Source organism: Chiloscyllium plagiosum, chromosome 7 (genome assembly GCF_004010195.1).
Source record: "Chiloscyllium plagiosum isolate BGI_BamShark_2017 chromosome 7, ASM401019v2, whole genome shotgun sequence".
Lineage (NCBI taxonomy): Eukaryota > Metazoa > Chordata > Chondrichthyes > Orectolobiformes > Hemiscylliidae > Chiloscyllium > Chiloscyllium plagiosum.
In genome coordinates this window covers 46,052,022-46,074,169 of record NC_057716.1, presented here as the reverse complement: position 1 = coordinate 46,074,169, position 22,148 = coordinate 46,052,022, and the positions used below count along the sequence as shown (strand labels likewise).

The 22,148-nt window shown below is 38.3% G+C and overlaps 1 protein-coding gene across 3 annotated transcripts in view; it reads right to left on the bottom strand.

Annotated features, from left to right (window-relative positions):
* Positions 1 to 22,148, bottom strand: part of atf2 (activating transcription factor 2) — a 153,056-nt gene that overhangs the window by 43,195 nt on the left and 87,713 nt on the right. For all 3 annotated transcript variants that reach the window (XM_043693568.1, XM_043693570.1, XM_043693569.1), the window contains exon 9: positions 1,163 to 1,312. In XM_043693568.1, the coding sequence (XP_043549503.1) occupies positions 1,163 to 1,312 (150 nt within the window). The remainder of the gene's footprint in view (positions 1 to 1,162; positions 1,313 to 22,148) is intronic.

Below are 22,148 nucleotides of genomic sequence, written 5' to 3'. Positions count from 1 at the left end.
GCTTACTTGCGGAACGTTTCAGAGAACACCTCTGGGGCACCCCGACCAACCAACCCAACCACCCCGTGGCTCAACACTTCAACTCCCCCTCCCACTCCACCAAGGACATGCAGATCCTTGGACTCCTCCATCGCCAGACCATAGCAACACGATGGTTGGAGGAAGAGCGCCTCTTCTGCCTAGGAACCCTCTAACCACAGGGGATGAACTCCAATTTCTCCAGTTTCCTCATTTCCCCTCCCCCCACCTTGTCTCAGTCAAATCCATCGAACTCAGCACCGCCTTCCTAACCTGCAATCTTCTTCCTGACCTCTCCGCCCCACCCCCACTGTGGCCTATCACCCTCACCTTGACCTCCTTCCACCTATCGCATTTCCAATGCCCCTCCCCCAAGTCCCTCCTTCCTAACTTTTATCTTAGCCTGCTGGACACACTTTCCTCATTCCTGAAGAAGGGCTTATGCCCGAAACGTCGATTCTCCTGCTCCTTGGATGCTGCCTGACCTGCTGCGCTGTTCCAGCAACACATTTTCAGCTATTAAACTAAATGGGATAGGTAAATTTTGTTAAGTTACCTGAACCTAAATTGCGGAAAGGAATGGGTTTAAATTATTAAGATAAATTTCAGGAATACCATCAAGAACAGAGCTCCAGGATATGAAACCAGGTGCCAAATCCAAAATAATGGTTGACACAAGGTGATCAACCAGCACTATAGGAACCCCATGTAACACAGAAAGAGCTGAAAAAAGCTACTCTTCAAACAAAGAATGATAAATATACAACATTAATTCTTGGATTCAGCATTGAAAATAACATTTCCAGAATCATTTTAGCAGTACTTGGATATGATAATCAATGACTTTTAGGATGTTTTCAGATGAAAGAGCTAAGTTAGGCTGACTAGTTTCTTTTAATCTGTAAATAACTGGTTAGTTTCACAACTGGCATATGATTAGGTTTCTATCATTGGAATTAATATAACATTATTAAAAAGTTAGAACAGTTCAGGGTAGCATTGCAGTAATCCAGGAAACTTAGGGTTTTGTTTTTAATTCGTAAAACTTTTTTCTCTTAACATACGGGCCAACTCAAAAATTTAGCATGGATTAGTTTTAAGAAAGAGAAAACTATTGTATATTTTATAAAACTTTCTTCCTTACCATTGGTTGAGTAGTGGAAGTTGCAACTTCCTGCAGTGACTGTGGATGTGCTTCCTTTGATTGAATCCTCATTGTGCCACTTGCTTGACCAATGGAATTATTACCATTAGTAACCTGAGGGAGCTGTTGTGTTAAAGCTGCCTTCAGTCGCTGCAAAAAAAACAAACCAAACCAGCAGTTTCACTGGTATACCAAAATATATCAGTTAAGATTCAAGAGAATATACAAATACGTAAAATCTAAGTCTGTATCCAGTACAGTATTAAGCAAACTTTGGAAATGTCTTCGACTAACCATGATTTTACAAACTAAGTTCACAATGCAATGATCTCTAGATATATGATGGTACTCTAAACTCAGGGTCATTTTGTGTGTAAGAATGAATTGTATTTTAATCATTTAACTTATTGGTGCATTGTGTTAAATAAAAACTGTAAATTTCTAAGTTATATCAGGTTTCGAATTCCCATCCAGGTGTCAATTCAGAATAAAATATTTCATCACTGCATATTCCCTAACACAGCTTCAAAATTAGCTTCGCTATTATGTAGCGGCAAGGGACATCATTGGTTTAGATGGCTTGCCTCTTATTCTGAGCTAACATTGTCAGTGATCATAACGTAGAATATATCCCCAAAACATCCTCATCAACTAGATGACGATGACTATTATTATGACCAATCTCATCAAATGTAATGTGAATGGGGAATGTGTCTTATTTGAGGTAAATTAGATATTTTCACCTTTTCTCACCATCATTTACAAAATTTACAAATGAACAGTGATGATTTGTACTTTATGCATACTAATTGTAACCCATAAAGTAAAAGGGTACACCCCACGTAGAGTAGGATCATCTTTCTTTTTTCTCCCAAATAATCTAAGAGATTTTTCCACCTAATTCAAATTAAAATCTCTTCAACCTACAGTCTAAAAGCAATAAATTGATTCTGATGTGATGGAAAAATGAATTCTGTTGAGATTGTTTAACCTTAATTGTATAATTACCAATCTTATGCATATATCTGCATTTTCCTAAAGAAATCAAGATTTCTATCCAAAAGTCAATGCTTGGGAATACTCAAGGGGCAAGGGTTTATCTTTTTTGATAATACCTCGATAGTGGAACTTTTATTTAGGTGTACATATATTTTATTAGTTTCACAAAAATATTTAACATATTTTAATAGTATCCCACAATTGAAGATGACAAAGTAGATGCTGTTTTATTTTTAAGCATATTAAGCACAATGGCTGCGATTTTATGGCCAAGACAAGTCCCAGTGTGGGGATTGAATGCAGGTTTTGAGATCATGCAAATGGATAGTAGCAATCCTCCCAGCGTGATCTGCTGTCCAATTAAGAATGGTGCATTGCCTGCTCATTATGCCAGCCAGCAGGCTGGTACCACAGAGAAAGTTGGCCATTGTTTAGGCTGGTCGGAGAATAAGAGGACTCCTCGCAGGTGTGTTTGACAATATTTTCTTTGCAGGCGTTAGTCAGGGAGACCCTGTTAATTAGAGGAGTTGTGCCTCAGGAAGTGACAGCAGAACTGTCCTTTGCTGCCAAGGATCCCCTCTATAAGTAACATAGCTGCCGAATGGGATAACTACCCAAAAAACGCTAATGGGAGGCTGCAACCAAGCAGCTCAGAGTCTCCAAATATAGTGAGGTTTCTGCCACTGGCAATAATTTTTTTTTTGTGTAATTTAGCCACGCCTGTTTCTGTCACTGGTGAAACAGTCAGAGTCATAGGATTGTACAAGAGGGAAATATACCCTTCTGTCCAACTTGTCCAAGCTGACCACATATCCCAAATTAATCTAGTTCCATTTGCCAGCATTTGGCCCATATTCCCCTAAACCCTTCTCATTCATGTCCCCATCCAGGTACCTTTTAAATGTTATAATTTTGTACCAGCGTCCACCACCTCTGGCAGCTCATTCCAAATACACGTCACCCTCTGTGTGAAAAAGTTGCCCCTCAGGTCCCTTTTAAATCTTTCCCCTCTCAGCTTAAACCTATGCCCTCTAGTTTTTGACTCTCCTACCCTGGGAAAAGACCTTGGCTCTTCACCCTATCCATGCCCCTCACAATTTTATAAATCCCTCAGCCTCCAATGCTCCAGGGAAAATAGCCCCAATCTATTCAGCCTCTCTCGATAGCTCAAACCCTTCAACCCTGGCAACATCCTTAAAAACATTTTCTGAACACTTTCAAGTTTCACAACATCTTTCCTGTAGTTGGAAGACCAGATTTGAATGCAGTATTCCGAAAGCAGCCTAACCAATGTCTTGAACAGCTGCAACATTACCTCCCAACTCCTATATACAATGCACTACTCAATAAAGGCAAGCATACCAAATACCTCCTTCACTACCCTGTCTACCTGCGACTCGGCCTTCAAGGAACTATGAACCTGCACTCCAAGTTCTCTTTGTTTGGCAACATTCCCCAGGACCTTATCATTAAGTCCTGCTCTGACTTTTCCTACCAAAATACAACACCTCCAAAGGTGAGACTTCACTGGGGGCTCTTGCTGGTATTTTACTGGACCTCATCACTGCTAGTCTGACTGGAAGGAGACTGGTAAAACTTTACTCTCTATATATTTTCAATTTCCCTATATTGTTACTCATCATGCTCTTTTTTTGTAAACCAAAAGGGAATAAGATGATCATTACCAGCCTGACTGTGCCACAAGGGGTACAATTTTAAGAGGGAAGGAGCTGTCTCATTTATTCCCCTTACTGTGAAATATATTACTTCAACCTAGTTGGGAATTAACTCAATCTAATCTGGTGTGGTTAGTGAACCTGTAATATAGACAACCTCTCTCTTCATACAGGGTAAAAACAATTACTGCAGATACTGGAAACCAGATTCTGGATTAGTGGTGCTGGAAGAGCACAGAAGTTCAGGCAGCATCCCAGGACAGGCAAAATCCGAGGACAGGCAAAATCGATGTTTCGGGCAAAAGCCCTTCATCAGGAACGTCGATTTTGCCTGTCCTATCTCTCTTCATACAGTAGACTGTATTTAATTATAAGCTAGTTTCTGAATTATGTTATTTATTCTGTAGACAATGTAATATCAATTAAAGACCTGCCTTTGGATAGAGCACACATGATGATGATAATTGTAATACAAGATGTTCCTTAACCTGCCATTTTTCAGATTTAAATAACAAGTACAATGCTAAATCAGCTTTATAGCAAAGGTTTATTTTCAGATCCAGAAATATTAAATTTCCTTCAGCAGAAACAAAATTTTGCTCAATAAGTATTTTGCTTTTCCAATGTGCCTATTTGAATCAAAACAATGAACATTAGTTACAACAGAATACTGTTCATGAAAACATCTGCGATAAAGATTTTAAAATAAAGTCTATAGTTTGTTAAAAGTGCTTAATACTAGTATAAAAAGTATTTTTGTTATTCCAACAGTAAAGAAGTGAATAAAAAAGGTTAAATTATGGGTCTTTTGTATAACTAAATAAGAACTGTTTAACTATTCATGAAATTATGTAATCTCCTCCCATATCTGCTTTGGAATTACAAGACTGATTAAAGATTATTTCTAATATTTTATGTCTTTTCGATACATGATATATTTAAACTTGGCCATAAGATTCTTTTTAATAACTCTATTCACAGAGAAAAAAAATGCAATCCATGACAAATTTTCAAACTATATCTCAACAGATTCTATGCATTAAGTTAGAAGTCTAACAGTCAAAATAAATTGTAAATTTTCACTTTTGAATCCAAGTCCAAACAATATACAGCACAATGACTTTTTTAAGCATTGTGTGCTAAACACCATACCTTTAAACTTTCAATATACAGTCACTTCCTGATTTTTCTGTTTCTACCATTAATAAAATGAACAGAAAACAACTAAATGCAATTGTTGGTTATGGTATTAAGCATCTATTTAAAAATTGCTAGGAATAGCATCAACATTGAGAATTCTCTATTTAGATCTGCTGGCAGAGAACATAACTGACAAAAACAAAATCATAAACATATGAAATGTATGCCAAAAAAGGGCTTTCATATCCCACGGCACACGATACACTGGTGAGATGATTAGCAACCTAGAGCATGAATAGCGCCACTAAAACAAAATAAAATGTATTTGAATAAATTTTTAATTTGAATATTTCAAACAAAATGTATTTATTTTCTAATAAAGTTTGGAACTAAAAATAGGCAACTCCAAGCTGGTAGATACTGAAAATCAAGTATCAGTGAAGCTTCCATTTTTAAATCTTAGCACTTGAATTCAAACTTTTAATCATGTTAAGATTACTTCAGAAAATACTTTAGAATTAAAATTTAAAAGCAAAAAAGTCATATAATTTTAAATGACAAAGCCCACAATTCTCAATGTTCAAAGTTTGTGCGAAGATTTGTAGCTCGGGTGCTCGTTGTTGTGGTTCTGTTCGCCGAGCTGGAAGTTTTTGTTGCAAACGTTTCGTCCCCTGGCTAGGCGACATCATCAGTGCTTGGGAGCCTCCTGCGAAGTGCTTCTTTGATGTTTCCTCCGGTGTTTATAGTGGTCTGTCCCTGCCGCTTCGGTTGTCAGTTTCAGCTGTCCGCTGTAGTAGTTGGTATATTGGGTCCAGGACAGCTAACAATCCGCATACATGAACATCAACTAGCCACGAAACGACACGACTCAGCTGTCCGCTGTCGTGGTTGGTATATTGGGTACCCAGCACTGATGATGTCGCCTAGCCAGGGGACGAAACGTTTGCAACAAAAACTTCCAGCTCGGCAAACAGAATCTCAATGTTTGTCAATATATGTTTTTCAGCATCAAACTGAAGAGTATGAGAAGTGATAAAGAAGTTTTTTAAAAAATGACTGCTTTCAGATTAATCATCTTTAACAAGTTCTGGTTGTTCAAGACTGTTGATTTTGATTGTTCTTTTTGCGGAAGCACGATAGAGATTTGTGATTGCTTTTCTTCTCACATGCTGGACCACTAAAAGTTTTAATTCTTAAGCTTTATCAGCCATTTAAAAGTTATCAGTTATGCAAAATTGTTCAAGCATCCACCAAATTTGACACTTCATACTTTAACCTTTCTGAATAGTGAACTACCTATTTTTATATCCGTAACTGATTATGTTCTTCCTTGTTGCATAGCATCAGTTACACATGTACCAGCAATCATTACATCTGATGACAATCTTCGGTAAGCTTCATTGCACTACAGCTGTATTAGCTGCCAACTATTCATCTGAATAGATTTAACCAATTTCAGGGTATTCTTTAATTTCATGGATCAAATCAGATTTATATGCTACACAGGACTTTTCCATTCAGATAATGAATACCTACACAAAAATGTTGCAATTAGAATAAAGGTAGTCAAAACCGAGGCAGCATACTGTTTCATTTAAAATAGATATATTTCATTGGAAAAATTCGCAGCTTGTGTGAAATTTACCCCACAAATTAAATCCAAAAATGAAAAATATTTCAAAGAACTAAAAGTCCATTTATTTAACCTTTTAATTTCTAGGAGATATTTAAACAAGCATAATTTAACATGTAGTATGTTACAAAAGTATATGCTTCACCTACTTGCTTTATGTCACTTAACATATGTTATCCATGTACAGTGTCATGTGTAATCCAGCAGTGCAAGTTTTAAGTGTTGCAAGTGAAGCTATAGGGGTAATGCTCAAGATTGGATGAGAATAAATTGCCCAGAAAACCATTTGAACAACAATACTCATGAATGAATATTTTAATATTTGCAACAAGTAATTCGCTTTGAAGAATACTTCATTGCGGAAACATTACTGCCACCGACTAATTTTGACCCAATGTAAAATGGGCAGACAGTGAATCTTGTAATTGCCATTACATTGGAATTTCTGTCTTTCTGACTTCCAAACCGAATGCTGCTTCACCAAGAGTTTTGAATGACTGGTAATAAATAATTTTAACTCAACTCTATTTTATCATTAGATATAAATGTATGATTAAACTTTTATGCACCATAAAAATAGAAATTAGTTTGTTCAAACTGTTTCTAGCAAACTGCATTCAAAGATCTTACATGGTCAGATCTGTTATCTGCCACCTCTTTTGGCTACAGATATTCATATTTGTTCATTTGTGAGCATAATTCCTAAAGGATCTGTACGCTGTAAAAGGAATACAAGATATCTCTGTGAACACCTGCTAACATTCACTATGACTTTACTGTCACAACACTGTATTTTTGACAGGAGCAATATCACATATCTTATCCCACTGGATTAGAAAAATCATTTTACAATTACAGATCTGAATACTGGAAAATGGAATTTATAGGAATGCCATGACTTGTTCAAGTTTTTATTTTCTTGTTTTCTGCTAAATTAATTACATTACTACTATTTCTAAATATTGCACAATATACTGATTAATTTAATATTGATATTTTACTGCTGCAATCAAGTAACATACTTTTAAAGATAAACTATATACAAATACTTAAGGTTTTTTTTTAAATAAGGTATGAATCCTGAAAATATCTTTGGCTTTAAAATTCTGATTCATCTTCCTTTGCCAAAAATATCTGCTTAATTATGAATACACAACGTGTACTCTGTGTCACAATATGCAACAATTTTCTGATAGATCAGAGAGAAAAAATAATATTCATCAAAAGGACATATTTAGCTGTCATATTTTGGATAAATTTACAAAATTGTAACATAATTAAAGGAAGGGAAGAATTTAAAACTTAGCTACTAATATCAATATTTAAAAATATTAAGCATTTTGTCACGGTTAACAAATATTCTTCTTATAGATCTTAGATTTAAAATAACAGCAATGCTTTGCTTCAAAAATGTTCTTAAAAACACACGATGAACACAGATTCTTGCTTATATTATCGGACTCTGGGCTACGTTTGTAAAAAAATGTTTTAACTATGGAAAAAAAGTTACAGCTTGACAGTTATTTTGAAGTTGTTAATTTTGCAATTCCTCATGGTCGAAATATTATGTAAAATCAAGATAACATTTTTAATGAATACATTCACAAAATCTAGTTTCCATCTATTGCCTGTTTTTTTTTTACCTTTATTTTTATCAATATTATCCTAATTAAAAGGAGTGGTAGCCACTAAATTACTAGTCAATGAAATGCACATTATATTTATCTGCCTGTCCAATTCATATAACTAATAGAAAAAGGCCAACACAAATGCTCCTCACATTTTAATTTACCTTTTTGAAAAAGCTTCACAAATGAGTACACTACCATTTTCTAGAGTAACAGAGCCTCTTTTTGGTGGCAGAAACCAATCTGTCAACAGAATTTGCTCAGTATATGGTTCCTCTCTAACCAGACAGCTTACAGAGAAAGATATTAAGCTCCTGAAACAATCCATGAAAAGTCAAATCCATATTTCATATCTGCCATAAAAACTCATCAGTGTAATAACCCCCTCTTCTCTTGGGTGTTATCATACCATCTGCTGCTATATTACTTATCTTTATTTTGCAACTAATTAACAGCATAATCTTCTAAATTCAGCAAGTTAATTATCATTATTGTGGTCTTTGCAGCATCATCAGTCCTTCTGAAGCAATGTCTCTCCACCCCCAGAGAATGTGTGTAAATGAAGCAGGTTGGGAGAGGGTCTGTTTCCTTGGAGCAGGCTCATTAGGTGTTTGCTGATGAGCTCGGCATGCAGGGAAGCAGGTCACAAGAATTCTGCTGAACATGAGGTTCCATACTGGGCTCAGTCTGCTTAATGTATGTTTTTGAACCTTTGCCAAGTTGCCCTCTGTCAGCTCTCACTAGAATGTACCCTACAGCAAACACTGTTGGCTGCCCACTGTGTGCAAAGCAATTCCTCAGTTTGTCACAGGAATCTTTATGTATAGATATCTACAGGAGCAATAGCTGCTTATAACTAAAACAATAACCAAGCTTTTCCCTAGGCAGCTTAAGAGTTACATCCGCAAATTCTTAATCACCTAATAAGGATGGTCAAAAGTCTACAGTTGACAGCAACATATTCTGTACATATACAATGGTAAATGCATTTCAAAACACACATAATATGCTTTATTCTTCTTCCTAAAGGACTTCTGATTGTTAAAGTTAATAGTTTGCTCCCATTCAATTCAAAATTAAAAAGTGTCGTCCGTAATAATGAATGTTATTTCCATCCTCAGTAAATTGATTAACCCACAGTCAAGATGCTAGCTAAAGACTTCCAAAGCTTGTCCTGTGTGATATCACCTCTGAGATATTTTGTTCTGTTTGTCAATTGATGGAAATTCAATGCAACAGGAGATAGTTATTCTTCCAGCTGCTTCTCCCGATCTTTGTAAACGCCTTGAACCTATAATACCCTTGTCACCTATTTCCAAAGCTTGTAGCCAAGCTCTAAAAATATAGAGGTGTATGTTCTTTCTAACCACGAGGGCAACAACCTGGTGAGCATATGAATCAACAGTTATTGTTATCCAAAGTCATCTGGCCAAGAATCACTGCCACTCTGCACTCTCAACATTCTGACATCCAAATCTCCCTCTCCACCACGTTGATTAGACTGCTTATCTAACAGCCAGATCTTTGGCAGCAAGACAAGCACCTCTCATCTTTTTCTCAGGCTGAACCATGATGTTTGCACTTCAACATACTGAGCCATGTTATTAATGGCATATTCTCTCTATCAGAGTCTACCTTCGTTCACTTCTGAAACCACACCCCCACTGCCCATCTTTACTGAAATCATAACTTATGCCTTTGATACCTGTTGATTGATTTACTCAAATGCTTCTTGACTATTCTCCTATTCCTTAATCTTCGCAAACCTCATGGTTCCTTATGTTGCTAATACGAATACCAATATTAATTACTCAAACATGAATTACTGCATAGATGTGCTTCTCCCAAACTTTGTAAATGCCTTGAACCTATAATACCCTTGTCACCTATTTCCAGAGTTTTCTAATCCTTTTGACTCCACTCTCTTTTGTGTCATCCCTTTCCAGTTTACTGATGACATACTAGTGGTTCATAGCTGGACATGAAATGTAACATGCCCTTGTTCAACAATGCATTTAATGCAAAGTCACCTCCCTTTATAAGTTCCAACATTTTTCTATTCATTCATGGGATGTAGCCTTTGTTGGCTGGGACAACACTTATTGCCCATCCTTCATTATAAAGATGGTGTTGAGCTGCCTTCTTGACTTGGTGCTATCCAGAGATGGAGATATATCCATAATACTGTTAGGGAGGATTTTGACCTGACATCACTGAAGGAATGGCAATATATATCCAAGTCAGGATTGTGAGCAGTTGAGGGAACTTGCAGATGGCCTTTCCCATCTATCTTCAGCCTTTATAGATGGTAGTGGTCATGGGTTTTGAAGGTGAGGTCTAAGGAGTTGTGGTAAATTTCTGCAGTCAACCTTGTAAAGCCACATATTGTTCTTACTGTGCGGCAGTGAAGTGAGTGAATGTTTGAGGATGTGGTACCGATCAAGCATACTGATGTGTCTTGGCTAATTTCAAAGTTCTTGAACTTTGTTGTGACCACAGAAGAGGGGCAAGGAAAGGTCATCCCACCGAACTCGGTTGTGACAATATCTGAAGAAACTCTGGATATAGCAGTTGTTTAAAATATTTTCAGGATTACTTCTCTCCCTTTCATTTGGCATATCACTTCTTCAAGAGTCCTGGCATATTTATTTCTGTGTGTCAATCCGCAATGATGTCCATAGTGGCTATTATCACAACTCTTCTATCTATCTGCATTATTAATTCATCTATTTTGTTGTGAATGCTTTGTGCATTTAAACATAGCCTTTAGCTTGAAACCATTTCCTCTGAAGTTAACTTAATCTTAATGTTTAATTGGAGTACTGCTGGCTTATATAAAATGTGGGATCAACAACTAGAATGAAGGGGAGAAATTTCACCAAAGTGAAAGGACAGACAATTTTGGATGGAGACGCTAAAGACTTCCAGTCCATGCATGACGACATCCCTTATCTAATTAATGGATAAGCTAACCATCAATTGTATCGTAGTACAGGGTACTACAGGTCATCATTCAAATCAAAAAAGGAACAATCACATTGCTGGGAGTGTTTTATAAGCTTCCTAATAGTCGTTGAGAAACAAAGAAGCAGATATGTAGATAAATTTCAGAGAAGTGTTAGGTAATAGGGTAGTGGTGATAGGGAATTTTAATTTCCCTGAAGCTAACTGTGAAGGGAATACATGATGAACAGTAGGACCCTGGGAAGCACTGAGGATAAGAGGCATGCATATCAGAATTCAGTTACATTGATCAATGTAGGACATATATAGGCAGAACTAAGAACAAGATTTTGCTGAAAGAGTTTGAGGAGCTAGCATCAAAATTACACACACAATTTCACTGTTATAGATCAAATGGATTATTATCTGAAAAAAGGGTCAAACAATTAGAAGGTTAAACGCATGGCTGAAAAAGTCGTGCGGGAGGCAAGGATTTCAGTTTAAGGGAACCTGCACCAAAGTGCTGAAAGAGAGCTGTTCCTGGGTTTGGTCTTCCCTTAAACCTGGCTGGGATCATTGTCCAACAAAGTTTTAAAAAATAAAGCAGTAGACGGACCTTAAAACTAATGAGAGTTGGGAGAATTCAGGAAAAAAAGAGTCATGCCAAAGCTTTACAATAAAGCAATGATTTTAGTTTTAAAAAAGACAGTGGGTCATAAAGGAAATACAATTGGCTCTACTATAAAGTGGTAGTTCCATTCTCATGCAATCCCATGTATTAAGAAAACCACATAATAGCAGCACCATTTAAAAAATTTGTGCTTTCAAAACAGTGTTCCCAATTCATCAGTTACTTTACAACAAATTTGCATTAACGAAATGCATGTTATAGCAGAATGACCTGTAAAATAGGAAATTAGTGACCAAGATGATATTACAGGAAAAGAGAAAAAGGTTTAAGGCTTTTATATAAGCTGGGAAATAAATATCTCAATATAAATATTCTTGGTTTATAGAAGTGATAAGTAAATTGGAAAATAAGAGGAGTAGTCCCAAGAATCCAGGATGGAGACATCTCAACCAGAGAAATCAAAATTTGGAATCAGTTTTGATAGACCCATGACCAATAAGGGGGAAGATAACATTGGCTGAAATAGTTTATAGTCCCCCAACAGCAGTTGTTAGGCAGAGTGAAAATCAGGGAACTGAGGTGGATGTAACAAGGGCGATATAATAATCATGGGGAACCACAATTTCACACAAACTAGGCAAATTAATGGTGTGAAGTACAAGTTCATGGAACATATTCAAGATGGTCTTCAAGATCAATATGACAATGAACTGATTGGCTTCTATTTTAAAACAAAAACAAATTTCTGGAGAGAAAACAGAGTTAACGTTTAATTCTGAAGCATCAATAGACTTTTTAAGATTAGATTAGATTACTTACAGTGTGGAAACAGGCCCTTCGGCCCAACAAGTCCACACCGACCCTCCGAAGAGCAACCCATCCAGACCCATTGCCCTATGGGCAATTTAGCATGGCCAATTCACCTAACCTGCACACTTTTTTTTGGGACTGTGGGAGGAAACCGGAGTACCCGGAGGAAACCCGGGGAGAATGTGCAAACTCCACACAGACAGTTGCCTGAGGTGGGAATTGAACCCGGGTCTCTGGCGCTGTGAGGCAGCAGTGCTAACCACCGTGCCACCGTGCCGTCCATAAATGTTAGCTCTTTCTCTCCATAGCTAATTTCTGTTTTGCTTCAGATTTTCAGCATCCACAGATCTTTGTTTTAATTTAGGTTCTATTTTGGTAATGATGAGGTGGTGCTGGTGTTGGACTGGGTGGACAAAGTTAAAAATCACACAACACCAGGTTATAGTCCAACAGGTTTATTTGAAAGTACTAGCTTTGGGAGCGCTGCTCTTTTATCAAGTAGCTTTCTGACGAAGGAGCAGTGCTCCGAAAGCTTGTACTTCCAAATAAACCAGTTGGATTATAAACTGGTGGCGTGTGATTTTTAGTTATTTTAGTAAGGCTGTTTGAGTCTTAGTGTTATGCAAATAGATATGATTAATTAATAACTGTTATCCTTTTTGAGTTACTAGTGACAAATCATAACAGGTTGATAATAATATGATAAAATTTTATGTTGAGTTTATGATTTAGGTGAATTTTTGTAACAGGACCCGTGAATTCAGATTTGTAAGAGGGAAGCCACATTTGAAGATTCATTCGACATTTTTGATGTGGTAACGAGGAGGATGAATTAGGAAGAACCAATGGATTCGATGCATTTGGATTTTCTTTAAAAGAAATTGGGTAATATATTAATTTAGATTGAGGATTGATAAGCAGAGGATACAAATAGCAAGAATAAAAGGGCCAAGTTAGGTTACTAGGTTTTAAACTAGAGAGGTAATATGGGTATCAGCGCTCGGTTCAGTCCCCTACAATGTAACTCAATGAACTAGATAGGGGAACTAAAGTAATATGTTCAGTTTGCTGATGATGCAAAGTTAGGTGAATTTAAAAAAAAGTGGCTAGTAAGATCACTGATGCTTTGGTTTTAATTATCAAAATTTCTTCGATTCAGGAAAGAGCCTGTTAAATTGGAAGGTAGTAAACCTAATTCCTTTATTCAAAGAGTAAGGAAGACAGAAAGCAGGAAAGTACAAGTCAGTCAGCCTAACCTCTGTCACAGGGAAATGTTGGAAGCTATTACCAAATAACTTATATTGGGGCACTTAGCTGAATTCCAGGTAATCAGGCAGAATTCACAGGCTTTTATTGAAGGGAAATCATGTTTACCAATCAATTAGCACTCTTTGAGGAATAACACATGCTGTGAATAAAGAGAAACAAGTGAATGCACTGTACTTAGATTTCCAGAAGACATTTGATAAAATGCTAGATAAAAGCTTACCGCAGAAAATAGAAGTTCATGGTGTAGTGGGTAACATATTGGCATGGATAAAAGATTGGTTGGCTAATGAAGAAAGTAGGTATAAATTTTCAGGTTGGCAACAAATATTGTGCCACCAGGATTGAAGCTGGGTCTTTGTTTACAATGTATATAAATTACTTGGATAAAGGAACACAAGGTACGGTTGCTAAGTTTACTGACGACATAAAGAGGTAGCAAAGTAAATTGTGGAAAGTGCATAAGGATGCTTCGGAGGGATACAGAAAGGTTACGTCAGTGGTCAAAGATGGAGTATAATGTGTTAAAATGTGAAATAGTCCATGTTTGCAGGTGGAACCAAAAGAAAACACATTAGCTGTATGATGAGAGATTGCAGAGCTCTGAGGAGCAGAGGAATCTGGACGTCCTAGTGCACAAATCACAAAACATTAGCACACAGATACAGCAAGTAAATAGGAAAGGTAATACAATGTCATAATTTATTTTGAGGGGGATCAAATTCAAAAGTTTGGGGGGTTCTGCTATACTTATCTAGGGCACCGGAGACCATATCTGGAGTACTTGGCATAGATTAGTACCTTATTTAAGAAAGGAAGTAAATGCATTACATACAATTCAGAGAAGGTTTACTAGACCACCTAGAATGAGTAAGTTTTATACGAGGAAAGTTTGAACAGGCTAGGTTTATATCCACTGCAGTTTGGAAGAGAAAGGGGCAACTTGATTGAAATATATAAGAACCTGAGGAGTATTGATAAGGTAAATATGGGTTTCCATGCTTAAAAATCAGCAGTCACCTATTTAAAACAGAAATGAGATGTCATTTTTTTCTCACAGGTGGTCATGAATGTTTGAAACACTCTTCCTAAAAAGAGGGGTGGAAGCAGAGTTCTTGAATATTTTTAAGACAGGGATAGATAGATTCATATCAATCAAGGGATTCAGATGTTATTGGGGTAAGTAGGAATGCAGATGTGAGGTTACAAACATATCAACAAGATCTTAATGAATGGCAGAGCAAACGCAAGAGGGTAAGTGGCATATTGCTGCTTCTTGTTCGTATGTCTGTAAAAATATGCCATGAGAAAGCAAGGAGGCTGAAAGAAGATTAAGAAAGGATTGGACAGGAATATGGAAAGTAGAATACAACACTGGAAAATTTGAATTGATTAGTGTTGGTTAAAAATAGATAAGAAAACTATTTATCAAATATTTGGAAGACTGAAAAATGTTATCCAGAGGGATGTGCGTATTACTGTATTCAGATAACAAAGTTAACATGCATGTACAGACAGCAATTAAGGTAGCAAGCAGTACAATAGCCTTAATTACAAAGATAGTTGAGTAGAAGAGTCAAGAAGTTGTACCGCCATTACATTCAGTGTTGGTATGCTCACACATGGACCACTTGTGGAGTTTTGGAGTAATTTCTAAAGTACAGTATGCTTATCCCTGTGAGCATGGCAGATGTCTCAAGGGCATGTGGGCTTGGGACCTGAAATTTTGGAGGTGCAAGCTCTGAAGCAACAACGGCCACCACAAAGCTCTGCACCTTTCCTAGTCTCTCAGGTCTCCTCATGCGACTGCCTGCTTTTGTAATGCATCGCCTCTACCACCCCATACTCTCATTCCTCACTGACGGATCTAAACAATTTTCAAGCCTCACAATAGGAAAAGCATTTGAGAAGTCCTGCTGTAAGTTGTACATTTCTTTTAATTATGTAATTATCAATTTTCAGATATGAGAATTTTTTTCTAACCTCTGTCTTCCCATCCCTCCTTACTGCCATCTATGAATTCCCAAATTAAAGAGTTTCTATTGAAAGGGCCAAAACATGAAGTTGAGCCGCTTAGCAGCAAGTTCAGGAGAGAGGAATTCTGTGACTGGAAAAACAGGGAACAGCAGGACAAGAGAGGTACTGATGTAAGGGCCACAGTTGCTGTTCTAAATAGCGCTCAGTGGAAGAGGTTGGTGGTCGGCCACAGGTTAGCAAAAAGTCTAGCTGGATGCATCCTGGCTGGCCACGCTACCAACCTGGTGAAGTCACCTCAAAGGTTCAAAAAAAGTGTTGGAGGGGTTTGGAATTGTATGGGAGAAAGGCCACGTGGGAAGAACAACTTCAGGTACTTGGCTAATTGAAGATAAAGGATGGGGAAAAGCTTGTGGCTATAAGAGCTGCTCCTTGAGGTATTTTCAGTGTTGGAGCTGATTTCCTCGAATTCTAAGAGTAGTAATTACTGTTTTTAAGGTGCTGCATTGTTTTGGAACTTTGTGGGGAAAAAAGATCAAAACAATGGCACTTTAAAAAGGAGGAAGAGACACAAAGGCAGAGACCAAATGGAACTGATTCAAATGCTGTTGACTGACCCAGCAGTGTATCTGCATAGCTGCTGCTTTTGCTATTTGGTTTCAAGTATCTCTGGACATAGGAGTTTGTTGTAAGAAAAATAAACAAACCATGAAATTTACAGCTGACCTTGGAGAAACATGTATGGGGTAACTCATAGCAGAGGAGCAGTTAAGCTAGTTTTTAAGTATAATCTTACTGTTTTCGTAAATCTACAATAGTGAGTAGAGCGAGTTCTTTTTTGATGTGTTTTTATTGAGATCTATCCCTTGATTAAACTTTAAAAATACAAACCATTGTACTTAGCTAGCCTGGAGCAGTGTTTTTTGGAGCAGTAACTTTCTTCTGGGTCTGTAGATTGTTAAGGTGCAAAGATGACTTTTAGTAGAGTGATATGCTCTTCCTGTTGCATGTGTGAGATTAGGGACTGTTTCCATGTTACTGATGATTATGTCTGTAGCAACTGTGTTTGGTTGTTAATCCTATCGGATTGCATGGATCAACTGGAGTGGCAGAGGCAATAAAGAATTTACAGGAGGGAGGAGTGTGATGGAAGGTTGTTACAAGAAGGGAGATAAACCGAAGATACAGTAAAGTAGATGGGTGACTGACAGGAGACGTAGGAGAGGGAGGCAAGGAGTGCAGGAGTCTCCCGTAGCTATCCCCATCTCAGACAAGTTTGCTGTTTTGTAAAATGTAGGGGTGATGGGTTCTCAGGGGAACGTAGCACTGACAGCCAGGTTTCTGGCACTGAGATTGGTAATGAGGGGTATATCAGATTCCAAGCAAGCGATTGCGATAGGGGACTCCCCAGTCAGAGACACAGATATTTCTGCAGCAGACATTGAGACATCAGAATAGTGTGTTGCCTCCCTCGTGCCAGGATCAAGAATATTTTGGAGAGGGTGCAGAATATTCTCATAGGGAGAGGGACCAGCAGGAGGTCATTGTACCCATTGGAACTAACAACATGGGAAAGGAAAAGGATGACATTCTGAGGAGAGGAAGTTAGGCAGGAATTTAAAAAGTAGCTCCTGGAGGATAGTAATATCTGGATCACTCCTGGTGCCATGAGCTAGTGAGGGTAGGAATAGGAGAATACAGATGAATGCATGTCTGAGGACTGGTGCAGGGCAGACGGGTTTACATTTTTAGATCTTTGGAATCTCTTCTGGGATAGAAGTGACCTGTATAAGAAGGACAGATTGCACTTGAATTAAAAGGGGATTAATATACTGGAGAGGACAGTTGCTACAGCTGCTCAGAAGGATTTAAACTAGTAAGTGGAGCAGGGGCAACCTAGGGAGATAGTGAGGAAAGAGATCAGTCTGAGACTGGCACAGCTGTAAAAAGGAGCAAGTCAAATAGGCAGGCAGGAACAAAGCAGAGAATGAGGTAGGATTGTTAAATTAAACTGCATTTATTTCAATGCAAGAGGCCTAACAGGGAAGGCAGATGAATGCAGGGCATAGTTAGGAACATGGGACTGGGATATCATTGCAATTACACAGACATGGTTCGGAGATGGACAGGACTAGCAGCTTAATGTTTCAGGGTATAGATGTTATATAGAAAGTGGGACAAGAGGAGAAGGGGGGTGGCTTTTTTGATAAGGGGTATCATTACAACTGTACTTAGGGAGGATATTTCTAGGATTATGTCCAGGGAAGTTATTTAGGTGAACCTGAGAAAGGGATGATCATTTTATTAGGATTGTACTACAGACCCCCCCCCCAATAGTCAGCAGGAAATTGAGAAACAAATTTGTAAGGAGATCTCAGTTATCTCTAAGAATAACAGGGGTTATGGTAGGGGATTTTAACCTTCCAAACACAGACTGGGACTGTCATAGTGTTAAAGATTGAGAAGGAGAGGAATTTAAATGTGTACAAGAAAATGTTCTTATGCAGTATGTGAATGTACCTACCAGAGAAGGTGCAAACCTTGAGCGACTCTTGGGAAATAAGGAAGGGCAGGTGGCCAAGGTGTCAGTGGAGGAGCACTTTGGGACCAGTGACCATAATTCTATTAGTTTTTAAATAGTGATGGAAAAGGCTAGACCGGATTGAATAGTTAAGGTTTCAGATTGGAATGAAGCCAATTTTGACAGTATTAAGCAAGAAGTTTCAACAGTTGATTAGGGATAGATGTTCACTGGTAAGAGATGGCTAGAAAATGGGAAGCCTTCAAAAATGAGATAACAGGATCTCATGGAATAAAGGGAGAATTAGCCATTTGGATGCAGAACTGGCTTGAAGGTTGAAGACACAGGGTGATGGTGTAGGGTTGCTTTTCAGACTGGAGGACTGCAACCAGCAGTGTGCCATGAGGATTGGTGCTGGATCCACTGCTTTTCATTATCTATATGAATGATTAGAGAATTGAACCCGGGTCTCTGGCGCTGTGAGGCAGCAGTGCTAACCACTGTGCCACCGTGCCACCCACACAGTCCCTAATTTAGATAAATGTGAGGTGCTCCATTTTGGAAAGGCAAATCAGAGCAGGACTTATACACTTAATGGTAAGGTCCTGGGGAGCATTGCTGAACAAAGAGACCTCAGTGTGAAGGTTCATAGTTCCTTGAAAGTACAGTCACAGGGAGAGATGATAGTGAAGGCAGCATTTGGTATGGTTTCCTTTATCGGTCAATGCAGCGAGTTGGGAAGTCATGCTGTCACTGTACAGGACATTAGTTAGGACACTATTGGAAAGATGTTGTGAAACTTGAAAGGGTTTAGAAAAGACAAGAATGCTCCCCCAGTTGGTGTGTTTGAGCTATAGGGAAAGGCTGAATGGACTTGAGCTATTTTCCATGGAGTGTCAGAGGCTCAGGGGTGACCTGATAGAGATTTATAAAATCATGAGGCCCATGGATCGGGTAAATAGATAAGGTCTTTTCCCTGGGGGTGGAGAGTCCAAAACTAGAGGGCACAGGTTTAAGATGAGAGGGGAAAGAGTTAAAAGGGATCTAAGGGGCAACTTTTTCACACAGAGGGTGGTGCATGTATAGAATAAGCTGCCAGAGGAAGTGGTGGTGATGAGTACAATTACAACATTTAAAAGGCATCTGAATGGATATATGAATAGGAAGGATTTAAAGGGATATGAACCAAATGCTGACAAATGGGACTAGTTTATTTAAGATATCTGTTCGGCATGGACAAGTTGGACCAAACAGTCAGTTTCCATGCTGTAAGTCTTTACACTTCTATGCTCCAAATAAACTCATCAATCATATTAATAGTTGATTAAAAACTATAACCATACATTTACCTGTAATCTATAATCATTTCAAAATGCTCAGACATTGGAGGTGGAGGTGGTGGTGTGCTTCAGATGACAGAGGGAATCTGTGTTACTCTGGTAATATGCACTTTTACACACATTCTGCAGTCTGATTCATTTGGAACGTGGTAGCAAAGGCCTCCAATTTTCTTTCCATCATGTCTGACCAGGATTTCTCCCTCTCTTACCTCCAGCCATTGGCATTTGTTGGAAGGATTTACAGGCTTACAGTCAAGCTGTTGATCACATTATTAACATACCTTTCTTGAACATCCAGCGTGAATTCAATTTGGACCTTCTCACTGAGGGGCGAGGAGAGTATGCATTGTGCTACAACATTTAATACCTCATGTGGTCAGAAGAGGGGTTAAAAAATAAATGGTGTGTAGGTATAAGCAAACTGTTAGTAAACCTTAACATGATATATGATCAAGAAAGGTTTACTATACAGATTCCTAGCACGAAGAAATTTTTTTTATGTGGAGAGACGGAGCAGAACAGGCCTATACCCTCTGAAGTTTAGAAGAATAAATATGATCTAACTGAAACGAGAGATCTTCTTGAGGACTTATCAGGATAAATGTTGACAGCCATGTGGAGAGGGACAGAAATAACCCTGCTTTCATTGTTCTTGAAGAGAAACCACTACAATTCTTAGTGACACATACAGCAGCAGAAATGGGATATAAGCTACCAAACATCAGCTGGTAATAACAGAAATCATCTCCAATCTATTTATTACAATTGCATCTCTTTTCTCAGTCACAATACATCACCTTACAGACAACATGTAAGTGATGTAGCTTACACCATCAAGAAAAGTGAAGGTCCAGAGGTCTGAGAAAAATGAATCAACAAAGGGACAAGGAAAAAAAGCTGCAAAAAGTAAATACGAGAAAAAAAGCTTTGCAAAAACACTAAGGCTAATTGTAAGAGTTTTGTACATTAAAAGTAAAAAAGAGTGGCTGAGGATAATATGGATCAATTAAAGATAGACAGTGGTGATACACTAACCGACAATAACATAATGGCAGATTTATGAAGCCAGTATTTTGCATCCATTTTCACAGCAGAAGAGGAGGATAAAATACTAAAGGTGGAAGGAAAATTAAAAATAAATCAAGTGGAGGAATTTATTAGATTCAGTATAAGTAACAAAATGGTAATGGAGAAATTAACGAGATTCAAAATAGATAAATCTCTAGGACCTGGTAGTTTCTACTCCAAGGTATTAAAAGGTGAAGGAATTGCAGAAGTGTTAATCATATTCTTTCAAAGCGCTCAGTTCAGAAAATGTACCCTTAGATTAGAAATTCGCCAACATCACTATTATTTAGGAAATGTAGGGGGGCAAATATAGACCTGTCAGTTGTGGAGCAGCTGCTAGAGTTTGTCAATAGCGACAGAGTACCAGAGGCACATTAACAATTTATGAATTGATCAGAGACAGCCAACATAGACTTGCAAAACACAAATCACAGAATCATAGGATGGAATGTTTGCCACAGAGTAGGGACTGCGTTGATTTCTGATCAGAAACTCACCTCCAGGGAAAAACTAATGAAGAGTTTAGATTTTCATGTGAGTTAGCTGTTAATTGCCATGATGATGATGGGTTCCCTAGTCAATTAAAGGCTAAAAGTGAGTTCTTGAAGTTGAAGAGTCAGAAGCCTCACTGCACCTGAATACAGTACAGCATTAGAAACTAGGATGGCACCTCAACAAGGACTTGCCTTTTCAGTTGCTTAAACAAAAAAAACTGTGAGGGAACTACGGTGAGGTTGGGTGAGAGAGGTGGTGAGGTGGCCACTTCCACATTACTTTTCAGCTGTGCTCCCATTCATGTAGATATGGAAGGTCTGTAGACTGCTTAGCAGCTTGGCATGTCAGCCTTGTGCTGAGTACTTAACGCTACATAGTTGATTTGGAATCTTCCTCCCCCCCAATCTATTCATTAAGAGAGACTGCAGGCTGACTGGAAAATCCCACTTGCCCTCCTAAATCTAACATAAACAAGACTCTTAATTACCTGTCTACCTCGAGATTGAGCAACCTTCTCAAAATGGGCATTGCAAGGAATAGTGACCCATATTTTGTGCCTTCCCTCATTGCTTTTGAACAGTTCATCCACTTTACCAACACCTTCCACCCCGACCTCAAATTCACCTGGACAGTCTCAGATTCCTCCCTCCCCTTCCTCGACCTTTCTATTTCTATCTCAGGCGACCGAATCAACACGGATATCTACTACAAACCGACCGACTCCCACAGCTACCTGGACTACACCTCCTCCCATCCTGCCCCCTGTAAAAACGCCATCCCATTCTCCCAATTCCTTCGACTCCGCCGCATCTGCTCCCAGGAGGACCAGTTCCAAAAACGCACAACCCAGACGGCCTCCTTC